The sequence below is a fragment of the Schistocerca cancellata genome, chromosome 6 (assembly GCF_023864275.1).
Source record: "Schistocerca cancellata isolate TAMUIC-IGC-003103 chromosome 6, iqSchCanc2.1, whole genome shotgun sequence".
In the NCBI taxonomy this organism is placed as follows: domain Eukaryota; kingdom Metazoa; phylum Arthropoda; class Insecta; order Orthoptera; family Acrididae; genus Schistocerca; species Schistocerca cancellata.
In genome coordinates, this window is record NC_064631.1 from 62807830 (window position 1) to 62820655 (window position 12826).

The 12826-nt window shown below is 44.3% G+C and overlaps 1 protein-coding gene across 1 annotated transcript in view; it reads left to right on the forward strand.

The window, feature by feature from the left end:
- LOC126190760 (uncharacterized) overlaps nucleotides 1-10255 on the forward strand; it is a 128347-nt gene extending 118092 nt beyond the window's left edge. Inside the window, exons 5-6 of the mRNA XM_049931275.1 lie at nucleotides 1649-2077; nucleotides 7853-10255. Coding sequence (XP_049787232.1) covers nucleotides 1649-2077; nucleotides 7853-8158 — 735 coding nt within the window. The 3' untranslated portion in view covers nucleotides 8159-10255. The remainder of the gene's footprint in view (nucleotides 1-1648; nucleotides 2078-7852) is intronic.
- The last annotated feature ends 2571 nt before the right edge of the window (nucleotides 10256-12826 follow it).

Here is a 12826-nt window from a genome sequence, read left to right on the forward strand (position 1 = left end):
CATTTTAACACGGGTAATGTATCACGAAGCAAATACTGTCCGCACTGGCGGAATATTACATGATACCACGTACCTATACGTTTGTGACTATTACAGCGCCATCTATCATAAAGCGAAAAAAGTGGTCCAACTAAAACATTCATATTTCTTTACGTACTACACGAATATGTAATATTCCTATTAAAAAAAAAAAAACGCAGTTGATATTCGTTTGACCTACGGCAGCCCCATCTAGCGGGCCAACCGTAGCGCCATCTGGTTTACCCCTTCAAGCTAGATGAGTTTCGTTCTTTGTAGTTTTTTCGTTTGATGCTTATTTCGTGAGATATTTGGCCCAGTCACTACCAATGGACCAGCCTTTATATTCATTACGGTCATTTCTTGTTAACAATATCAGCTCATTCCCGAGAATAAGCAGCTTTCACTCAGTTAATACTCGGCTGAAATCAAACCTGCATTTGGACTCGGACTTCTTGTTCAGAAAGGTGTGCAGTATACTGCTGCATACATTTTCAATAACCTACCATAAGAATTCAGAAATGTTAGCAGTAATCCACGCGCTTTCAAATCGAGACTGAAGAGTTTCCTCATGGGTCACTCCTCGTGCTCTGTCGAGGAGTTCATTGAAGAATTAAGCTGATTCCTGTGTTATATTGTTGATTTCGTTTAGTTAACCTTATGGCTTGTCGTTTTTTGGTTCATAAACATTATATATCTGTTGTTACTTTTATGTTGTAATTTCATCTACTGACACGTTCCATGACCTTGGAGATTTGCTCCTCAATTTGGTCCTACGGAACTAGACGTGTAAATAAAAAAAATATTTATTTATTTAGCTTATGGCATGTAACACATCATATAAAAAAAGACATAAAAATCATAAGACACAGAAATAAAGATTAGTCACAGTGTATAACATATAGTTGTGGATATAAAAGTATTTAAAATAGTGTATATAACAAACAAAAGTTCACAAACAAACATCCAGATTTGTGACATAGTCTATTGCACTTTCAGTCGCGGTCAGAAACTCATTGGGGTCTCCTGCAAAACGTCTCAGAGAGCAATCTTCCACGATGTGACGAATCGTCTGCCGGTCCGCACCGCAGTCACATCTCGGGGAGGTGATTTTACCCCACCTGTGGAGGCTGTCTGCACATCTGCCGTTATTTGTCCGAATTCGATTCAAGGTCGTCCAAGTTTTCCTTGGCAAATTGAATCCTGGTGGTTGGACATTGATACATGGCATATTCTGCAGGTTTTGGGGCACAGATTCTCTCCACCGCGTTTTCCAGAGGTTGCCATAATCCGGGTTGAGAGGATGCGTATTTTTTGCCTTTTTTAAAGAGGGGTGTCTGGAGCGGAATCTGTTCATCTCCAGGGCGGGAGATAAAATAAAAAGGAACAAGTCGGCCGGCCGGGGTGGCCTAGCGGTTCTAGGTGCTACAGTCCCAGGTTCGAATCCTGCCTCGGGCATGGATGTGTATGATGCCCTTAGGTTAGTTAGGTTTAAGTAGTTATAAGTTCTAGGGGACTGATGACCTCAGAAGTTAAGTGCCATAGTGCTCAGAGCCATTTGAGCCATTTTTGGAACAGGTCGTAGAGCCGGTACCGTGGCGGATAAGGCGCAACTGTTCTTTGGTAACAGGTGGATCTGTCCGGGATGATGATGACTGGTCTGGCCACCTTCCACCGAGTGGGTGAGGTGACCATCGACATGGAGCGCAAAGTGGTGAGCGCGCAGAAGCTGATGAAGGTGCGCCGGCGCGTGGTGGCCGCCTCCAACGGCACGTCGGACGATACGGCCGTCTACGACGCCGCCGACAACAGCACGGCGAACGCGGCGCAGTTCGAGGAGGAGGTGGAGGAGCTGGTGGTGTTCGAGCGCCGCGTCGACCCCGAGGACGAGAAGTGGGCTCGCGAGCAGGGCGTGACCTTCATCGAGGAGAGCAACGTGCTGACTGCGCACGCGCAGGTCGGCACCAAGCGGCTGCGCGGCTCCTGCCACTGGGACGCCAGCCTGGCCGGCCTCGTCACCAGCTCGGGGCTCGCCAGCTTCACCGTCGACTACATACAGGTGAGCCGCGCCCCAGCACCGCGTGCGGGGCCGCTTCTGCCGTGGCAGTCCGGCAAAAGCGAGACCAGAGATGATGATGATGTTTGGTATGTGGGGCGCTCAACTGCGTGGCTAGCAGCGCCCGTACAATTACCCAGTCTTTGCTCAGTCCAATTTCGCCACTTTCCTGGATGATGATGAAATGATGAGGACAACACAAACACCCAGTCATCTCGAGGCAGGTGAAAATCCCTGACCCCGCCGGGAATCGAACCCGGGACCCCGTGCTCGGGAAGCGAGAACGCTACCGGGAGACCACGAGCGGCGGACGGAGAAGCGAGACCAGACCTACTGGCCAACGTTCCTTTCGTCCGTGCCTCGTGGATTCTGTGATTCATGATTTTTTAATCTTCTTAGATCGGTTCTCTATTGCTGTTAAAATCTAATCGATGATGATAATAAAGCCGTTATGCTATTAAACCCAGTTCTAAGCAAAGAAGGGAAAGCAGAAAGGTGGAAGGAGTATATAGAGGGTCTATACAAGGGCGATGTACTTGAGGACAATATTATGGAAAATGATGTAGATGAAGATGAAATGGGAGATACGATACTGCGTGAAGAGTTTGACAGAGCACTGAAAGACCTGAGTCGAAACAAGGCCCCGGGAGTAGACAACATACCATTAGAACTACTGACGGCCTTGGGAGAGCCAGTCCTGACAAAACTCTACCATCTGGTGAGCAAGATATACGAGACAGGCGAAATACCCACAGACTTCAAGAAGAAAATAATAATTCCAATCCCAAAGAAAGCAGGTGTTGACAGATGTGAAAATTAACGAACTATCAGTTTAATAAGTCATGGTGTGGGTTCCTGTAGTCATGTCCTAGCTCATGAACCACAGGCAACGTATGAGTGGCCAAGTAAGTGGTCCCGACAGTCGGGATACCAGTTACTTTGGAATAAGGCTGGGCATCTCGGACATATTCTGAGTCGTGGTCACCTTTGTGCTCATACGGCAAAGACTACCAAATCCACCAGTTAGTCCCTCAGCCGTTAGGGGTGAAAACCCAATGGGACTCGGGGCAAGTAAGGCTACCAACCTGCTTCCCTGATACTTCAAATATGATGCTGGCAACAATCAGAGCAAAATGCCTCGGACCTTTGGAGGTGACGGAGTCCCACCTCTAACTGACAAACCAGGGACTCCTAAGATACGGCTTGGCAAACAAATGGTAATGAGATGGGGAGCTATTAATATCAATGGGGGCTACTCTGCGAAGATGGTAGAGCTGGCAGAGTCTGCAAGTAAGATGGAGCTGGACGTTTTAGCTGTTAGTGACATTCGGGTAAGGGGTGAGAAAGAAGAGGAAGTGGGAGAATACAAGGTCTACCTGTCAGGAGTCAAAGCAGGAATGGGGTGTAGGGCTTTACATCAGGAAAGAAATGGAACCCAGCGTAGTTGCAATAAGGTATGTAAACGAACGACTGATGTGGATAGATTTGACAGTGTCTAGCAAGAAAATTAGGATTGTGTCAGTATATTCGCATTGTGAAGGGACAGATCAAGATAGGATGGATAGTTTTTATGAGGCACTCAGTGATGTAGTTGTTAGAGTAAGGACAAGGACAGTGTTCTGCTGATGGGTGATTTTAACGCCAGGATTGGAAATCGAACAGAAGGGTATGAAAAGGTTATGGGTAAATTTGGAGAGGATATGGAGGCGAACTGGAACAGGAAACAACTCTTGGATTTCTGTGCCAGTATAGGCTTAGTAATCACAAACTCCTTTTTTAAGCATAAGAACATTCACCGGTATACTTGAGAAGGCAGGGGAACCAGATCTGTCATTGACTATATAATAACAGATCAGGAATTCAGGAAGGCTGTGAGGGACACACGTGTATGCAGAGGATTCTTTGATGACACTGATCATTATTTAATCTGCAGTGAAATTGGGATTGTGAGGCCGAAAGTGCAGGAGGTCAGGTCCATATGTAGGAGGATAAGAGTGGAGAAACTTCAGGATAAGGAAATCAGGCACAATTACATAACAGAGATCTCAGAAAGGTACCAGTTAGTTGAATGTAGTCAATTACAGTCATTGGAAAAGGAATGGACAAGGTACAGGGACACAGTACTAGAAGTGGCTAAAGAATGTCTTGGAACAGTAGTGTGTAAAAGTAGGATGAAGCAAACAGCTTGGTGGAATGATACAGTCAAGGCAGCCTGTAAAAGGAAAAAGAAGGCGTATCAAAAATGGCTACATACCAGAACCCAGGTAGACAGAGAAAGTTATGTTGAAGAAAGAAACAAAGCCAAACAGATAATTGCAGCATCCAAGAAGAAATCGTGGGAAGACTTTGGAAACAGGTTGGAGACTATGGGTCAAGCTGCTGGAAAACCATTCTGGAGTGTAATTAGCAGTCTTCGAAACGGGAGGTAAGAAGGAAATGACAAGTATTTTGGACAGGTCAGGAAAACTGCTGGTGAATCCTGTGGATGCCTTGGGCAGATGGAGGGAATATTTTGAAGAGTTGCTCAATGTAGGTGAAAATGCGATCAGTAATGTTTCAGATTTCGAGGTAGAATGGGATAGGAATGATGATGGAAATAGGATCACATTTGAGGAAGTGGAAAAAATGGTCAATAGATTGCAGTGCAATAAAGCACCTGGGGTGGATGAAACTAAGTCGGAACTCATCAAATACAGTGGAATGGCAGGTCTTAAATGGCTACACAGGATAATGGAAATGGCCTGGGAGTCGGGACAGGTTCCATCAGACTGGACAAAAGCAGTAATCACACCAATCTTTAAACATGGAAACAGAAAAGATTGTAACAACTACAGAGGTATCTCTTTAATCAGCGTTGTGGGTAAAATCTTCTCAGGTATTGTTGAAAGGAAAGTGCGAGTATTAGTTGAGGACCAATTGGATGAAAATCAGTGTGGGTTTAGGCCTCTTAGAGGTTGTCAGGACGAGATCTTTAGCTTACGGCAAATAATGGAGAAGTGTTATGAGTGGAACAGGGAATTGTATCTATGCTTTATAGATCTAGAAAAGGCATATGACCGGGTTCCTAGGAGGAAGAATTGTCTGTTCTACAAGATTATGGAATAGGAGGCAAACTTTTGCAAGCAATTAAAGGTCTTTACATGGATAGTCAGGCAGCAGTTAGAGTTGACGGTAAATTGAGTTCATGGTTCAGAGTAGTTTCAGGGGTAAAACAAGGCTGCAACCTGTCTCCACTGTTGTTCATATTATTTATGGATCATATGTTGAAAACAATAGACTGGCTGGGTGAGATTAAGATACGTGAACACAAAATAAGCAGTCTTGTACATGCGGATGACTTAGTTGTGATGGCAGATTCGATTGAAAGTTTGCAAAGTAATATTTCAGAGCTAGATCAGAAATGTAAGGACTATGGTATGAAGATTAGCATCTCCAAAACGAAAGTAATGTCAGTGGGAAAGAAATATAAACGGATTGAGTGCCGAATAGGAGGAACAAAGAACAGGTGGACTGTTTCAAGTACTTAGGATGCATATTCTCACAGGATGGCAACATAGTGAAAGAACTGGAAGCAAGGTGTAGCAAAGCTAATGCAGTGAGCGCTCAGCTACGATCTACTCTCTTCTGCAAGAAGGAAGTCAGTACCAAGACTAAGTTATCTGTGCACCGTTCAATCTTTCGACCAACTTTGTTGTATGGGAGCGAAAGCTGGGTGGATTCAGGTTACCTTATCAACAAGGTTGAGGTTACGGATATGAAAGTAGCTAGGATGATTGCAGGTACTAGTAGATGGTAACAATGGCAGGAGGGTGTGCACAATGAGGAAATCAATGAAAAACTGGGAATGAACTCTATAGATGTAGCAGTCAGGGCGAACAGGCTTAGATGATGGGGTCATGTTACACGCATGGGAGAAGCAAGGTTACCCAAGAGACTCATGGATTCAGCAGTAGAGGGTAGGAGGAGTCGGGGCAGACCGAGGAGAAGGTACCTGGATTCGGTTAAGAATGATTTTGAAGTAATAGGTTTAACATCAGAAGAGGCACCAATGTTAGCACTGAATAGGGGATCATGGAGGAACTGTATAAAGCGGGCTATGCTCCAGACTTAACGCTGAAAGGCATAATCAGTCTAAATGATGATGATGATGATGATGATGATGATGATAGCTGCAAAATACTAACGCGAATTCTTTATAGACGAATGGAAAAACTGGTAGAAGCCGACTTCGGGGAAGGTCAGTTTGGATTCCTTAGAAATGTTGGAACACGTGAGGCAATACTGGCTCTACGACTTATCTTAGAAGAAAGATGAAGGAATTCAAACCTACGTTTCTAGCATTTTTAGACTTAGAGAAAGCTTTTGAGAATATTGACTGGAATACTCTCTTTCAAATTCTAAAGGTGGCAGGGGTAAAATACAGGGAGCGAAAGGCTATTTACAGTTTGTACAGAAACCAGACTGCAGTTATAAGAGTTGAGGGGCATGAAAGGGAAGCAGTGGTTCGGAAGGGAGTGAGACAGGGTTGTACCCTCTCCCTGATGTTATTCAATCTGTATATTGAGCAAGCAGTAAAGGAAACAAAAGAAAAACTCGGAGTAGGTAATAAAATCCATGGAGAAGAAATAAAAACGTTGAGGTTCGCCGATGACATTGTAATTCTGTCAGAGACAGCAAAGGACTTGGAAGAGCAGTTGAACGGAATGGATAGTGTCTCGAAAGTACGGTATAACATGAACATCAACAAAAGCAAAACGAGGATATTGGAATGTAGTCGAATTAAGTCGGGTGATGCTGAGGGAATTATATTAGGAAATGAGACACTTAAAGTAGTAAACGAGTTTTGCTATTTGGGGAGCAAAATAATTGATGATGGTCGAAGTAGAGAGGACATAAAATGTAGACTGGCAATGGCAAGGAACGCGTTTCTGAAGAAGAGAAATTTGTTAACATCGAGTATAGATTTAAGTGTCAGAAAGTCGTTTCTGAAAGTATTTGTATGTAGTGTAGCCATACACGGAAGTGTAACATGGACGATAAATAGTTTGGACAAGAAGAAAATAGAAGCTTTGGAAATGTGGTGCTACAGAAGAATGCTGAAGATTAGATGGGTAGATCACATAACTAATGAGGAGGTATTGAATAGAATTGGGGAGAAGAGGAGTTTGTGGCACAACTTGGCAAGAAGAAGGGACCGGTTGGTAGGACATGTTCTGAGGCATTAAGGGATCACGAATTTAGCACTGGAGGGCAGCGTGGAGGGTAAAAGTTGTAGAGGGAGACCAAGAGATGAATACACTAAGCAGATTCAGCAGGATGTAGGTTGCAGTAAGTACTGGGAGATGAAGAAGCTTGCACAGGATACAGTAGCATGGAGAGCTGTATCAAACCAGTCTCAGGACTGAAGACCACAACAACAAACAACAACATGGTATGATGTGTATCTTCTCCTTTGACTTTAATTCCCACTCCAAATTATTCTTTTGTTTAATTTACTCATTGTTCAGTGTACAGACCGAATAAAATCGGGGACAGTCTGCAACACTGGCTCACTTCTCCGCTGAGTGCCTGATGGCGTTTAATGAGTCTGACTGCCACACGAAAGATCTAGGTACATCTCGGTTTCACCGAAGATGTACCTTTCCCGCAGGCAAACCTGCCCAAGTCTGCACGAATGTTCGTACTTGCCTTTTCCGGCCTGCTGGACCCGATCCCGCCCGTTGATCCCCTGGTGCCGCGAGTGGGTGCGCACTCAGTGACGACGCTGCCCGCCCGCAGGTGACGGTGAGCGTCAGCCAGCCGCTGGACACCCGCAAGCGGCCCACGCTCGACAGCCTGCTGGTGCGCATCGGCAACATCCAGGCGCGCATCGACGGGCTGGGCACGGCCGACTACGTGGCCGAGCTGATCGTGAACGTGCTGCCCAACCTGCTGCGCCAGCAGATCATGTCCGCGTTCGCCGAGCCGCTGCGCCTGCGCGTCCAGAAGGAGCTGCTCTCCATGGACGTGGACCGCGAGCTGCGCCGCCGCCTGCCCGAGATGGACCAGGTGTTCTCCCAGCTGCAGCAGGAGCGAAACCAGTAGCCGGCAGTCTGCTCCAGACTGGCCCCCCGCAACAGTGACTCTGGGAGCGAGGCTGTCCCCGACAGTGGGCTCACGTATTACCCGACGAGGCCAACTGGGGTCCCAGCCAGAGGGTGTTCATGACCGAGGAGCGCACTGTCCGATATTTTGGGAACGTCATCGTGCGCTAAACGTCTAGCATCCTTTAAATCATTGGACGACCCACGCTATCGACAATACTTCTTGTGTACTGTGTCTTGATCAGCATTTATTCTCTGGTAATAAGTGTGAATCTACGTTTGGTTTAAACAAATCATTAGCCAGTTGAATTCTGTTCTTCTTTTTCATCGTCATCTTCTTCTGTACTTCAAGTAGTGGGGACCTCGCCTATTCCAATCTAATGCCAGCCATCTCTTCTGTAGTCTTCCAGTATCTCCTTTTGCTTGTGGTTTGTCGTTCAATATTTGTTTTCTTAATCTGCCTCCTGTCATCCAGTCAATATACTCTAGTCATTCTTAGCCCCCTTCTTCTTATTCCTTTGTTAACTAAATAAATCCCCCCTACTCCCCAGCTCTGATGTCTCAATTTTTCATGTAATCCCTCACACTGGGACCCTTTTGGCTGCCTCATAAATTTCATTTCACTGGTCTGCATACGCGTTTCGTCATGCTTTCGTGTTGTCGAGAAAGCTGTAGCCGTTACTTGATTAATTTTTGTTTTGTCGGTTTATTGCCCAGTGGTGTGTGTGCTGTGCCACGCACTATCTGATATGTCTTAAGGCAACAATATTTTTGTGAATACTATTAAATGTGCCCTCCACGCATGTGTGGTTCAGAAAATATAGTGTCATTTGGAGATCTTGCGCACTGTCTTACAAAATTATTTGGTCTCCATCAAATGCCGTTGTGTCTATCCAGTTATCCGTTCCTATGATAATGTCCCAGTTAATCTTCATTGTCTGTTATCAAGAAAGTCTTCAATTTAAAAAAAAAAAACCACCAAAAACCGTGGGCTATAAGCTAACCCATGTCTCTCATCCCTGTTATGTGTTATGGTTCCAGTCTTCACTTTTACTCATGTTTATTATAAGTCTTGTTTCTAGAATTAGGCTTGGGTCACGCTTGTCAATTTAAAATACACCATAAAATAAAATTCTGTTGCTTCATTTTTTCCTGAATACATAACAGACACGTACGGTGGACCAATGATTGCTGCCTACGAAAGTATGTCGATTAATATTGCATGTCTTTCGCTATTCTCACCGACACACACTCAGGTATGGCCATGCCACAGGTTCGTCTATACATCTGCGTTCCATCACGGTCGACAGGGAGACTGTAGCGTCTCTGCTTCTAAGTATCCCTAAGTGGCCAACGGTCCCTCGAACGGAGTACCAGACATCTGAGCACGGAACGTGCAACTGTGCAGGTGGCTGTAAGGTGAATTCATCCACATATGTGATGCAGGTATGCCCTGCTCTGGGGGAAAAAAGGTCACTCTTACCATATCTTCAGTATCACACTTACTGCAAGAATAATGTTGATCATACTTATTTGCCGGTGGTGATGAAATCTCATCAATCCTCTCCCCCCCCCCCCACCATTCCCTCCCCCCTGCTTCTCCACTCACCTCTATCTAATGTCGAATCTCTCTATTACTGTTATTTAATTCAACTCAAACGCTTTTCCAATACGTTCCATTGCCTTCTCCTGTAGTGGTAACAACTGAACTTGTGTGTGACTATTGGTAGCCAAGTACCAAGTTGACTCCTGCTAGTGTGGGACCACAGTTGGCTTTATCGAGTAATAGATCACCAAAAATTAAAATTTATTTTGCGGAATCACTGGACTCGAGTAACAAATATAAGCTACAATGAGTTAGTGTATTAGGGAAATCGTGCTGCAGTCTGTTGTGAATGAACTTTAACAACATCAGCAGCAGCATAACATTATTCAGCCAAAGATGAAAGTACACTTTCAGATAAGAAAAATGAGTGCTATGAGATACTGATAGTTTAATGGACCATTTAACTGTATATTATGGTGTGAAATGTTTTATTCTGTGTATGTTATTTAAAAGATATGTACCAGCTTGAAAGAAGTATTTTAGACCAACGAATGACGAATTTACTGTGCTGTATATCACGCTTTTCTCCTCCTGTCGCAATAGAAAACTTATTGTTTCCGGCGTCTTGAGGACAGGGGGATGGGGAACTAGTATGATGCGAATCAGCAAGTATATCGTTGCTACTGATGAGACAGGGAGGGGAAGGCAGAGATTTTAATGGACGAATTACCTACTCTGCAGCAGCAGCTGAACGTCTAACTGTTTTCTCCTTAACAATTTACATTCCACCTGCTTATTGTTTGTTTTGTTTCTTCACAAATTGAACTTCCTACGGTTCAGCCTTCAGACAAGACACAGTGGACATAGAAAATGTTCATGAATTGAAAATGAACATGCATTAAAAATAAAACTCAAAACATAGTACTGATGCTCCCTGACATTGACAAGTAGCTACTGGTGCAGTCTGGAGAGACTCCACCAACCATCTGCCCCCTCACTGCTGTCTGTAGAATGGTAGCTGTGCCACTCTGCCTTCTCAATTCCTTGACCAGAAGATGTAGTCTTCTAATAATGCTCCACACCTCAACATATATATTCAAATGTCTTATAATTCTTAGTTTTTAATATATGTTCCTCAGTAACAGGTTATTTTTCATCCCAGGTAAGTATATGCATCACAAAGTTTCTTTTTGCCACGTTTTATTAGGCCACTTTCTTGCCTGTCTGTCTGGTCGATACAACTTTTGCAGGTGATTTTAAAATAACTTCCTGATAAGCTAGAGAGCTGAAGCAATAAACATAGCTCAGAAGTGGAAAAAATGCAATATTAAGTCACTTTCTTGTCGGTCTATTCGGTAGGGGTGGGCGTGGGGGTGGATAAAATTCGTAATGCCTGACAGCTAGGCCGCCCTGTATGACCAGCATGTTGTGCAGGTGGTATCAGAATGCTCTCCAGACAGTAAGTGAGCAGACGAGCACAACTCAGGAGAAGGTGGGGGGGGGGGGGGATGAGATGAATATCGCAAATTTTGCAATTGATTTGAACCTAATTTCTCAGTGAACTAGAGGCTTGAAATTTTAAACATAGGACAAAATGGATTAGAGTGCAATATTAACTCACTTTTTGTGTGCTGTGTTCTCCCATTTCCCTGTTCCAGTTAGGAATGGTTCGCAGGAAGAACGATTGATGGAAAGCATCTGTGTGAGTTCGAATATCTCTCATTTTTACCTCCTCATCTGTATGTAGGAAGCAATATAGCGACTGAGTCAGATGAAGAGAAACTAACATAAACATGAAATTTCTCACATGGCTGTGTTGTAATCTCATAAAATGTATGAAATCGCTTGAAAAATTTCACACACAAAGACTAAAAAGTAGAAAATAATTATTTAAGTAAAATTCAATTTTTAATACACCAACTTCTTAGACCAGACTTAAAAGTATAAATTATTTCTCCAAATCCCATACAGGTTAGTAAACCCCCTTTAATGGCTGTGAAAATAATTGTAAGGTTTTAAAACGAAACACGTAGGGTACATGTCATACATAATTGATACATGAATAGTCCACTTTCTTACTCGTGTCTATTACATGTGCCCTGCATTATTGCCATAGCTATTGAAAATCACGATCACAAATTTTGAGGACTATCTCTATGAGGTTGCAGTCTATATAGGATCAACAGAAATTATTTTATATAAGAAGCAATCAAATAGAAATGAAACAGATGGGAAAATGAGTAAACTGTTTATTCTTTCAAAAGTAATAACCATAATCCATTTATCCCACTGTGAGACAAGACGGTGAATATCTTCGTGGCAAAATTTTTGCGGTTGCTTAAGGAACCATGATTGTACCCAGGCTTGCACCTCTTCATCCGAAACAAATCGGCAGTCTCGAATGTGTTTCTTCAAAATTTCGAAAATATGGAAGTCACACGAGGAGAGATGGGTAGTGTATAGAGTATGTGTAATGGGTTCCCAGCGAAACGTCTGGGTCATAGTCGAAACAGGCTTGGTAATATGTGGGCGGGTGTTATACTGAAACAGCATGACGCCGTCTGTCAGCCCACTACTCGCTGGCCGTCCGGGGTGGCCGAGTGGTTCCAGGCGCTACAGTCTGGAACCGCGCTACTGCTATGGTCGCAGGTTCGAATTTTGCCTCGGGCATGGAGGTGTTTGATGTCCTTAGGTTAGTTAGGTTTATGTAGTTCTTAGTTCTAGGGGACTGATGATCTCAGAAGTTAAATCCCGTAGTGCTCAGAGCCATTTCAACTCGCTGCTCGCTGACCTTCTGGAACGCGGCGTCGCAGTTAACGCACTGTGGTACGTGGACAGTTTTGCAAAAATTGGAGCGCCGCATCGAATCCAAACGACCAGGAATGTTGGCGGTCGACACCATTGTGTTGCAGGATAATGCCCGCCGACATGTTGCAAATGTTGTTTCGAGTACCCTGCAGAAGTTCCTCTGGGAATCGCTCACACATCCTGCATACAGTCCCGATCTCTCCCCATGTGATTTCCGTATTTTTGGAGCCCTGAAGAAATACGTTCGTGGCCGTCGGTTTGCTTCGGGCGAAGACGTGCACGTCTGGGTACAGTCATGGTTCCTTAAGCAACCGT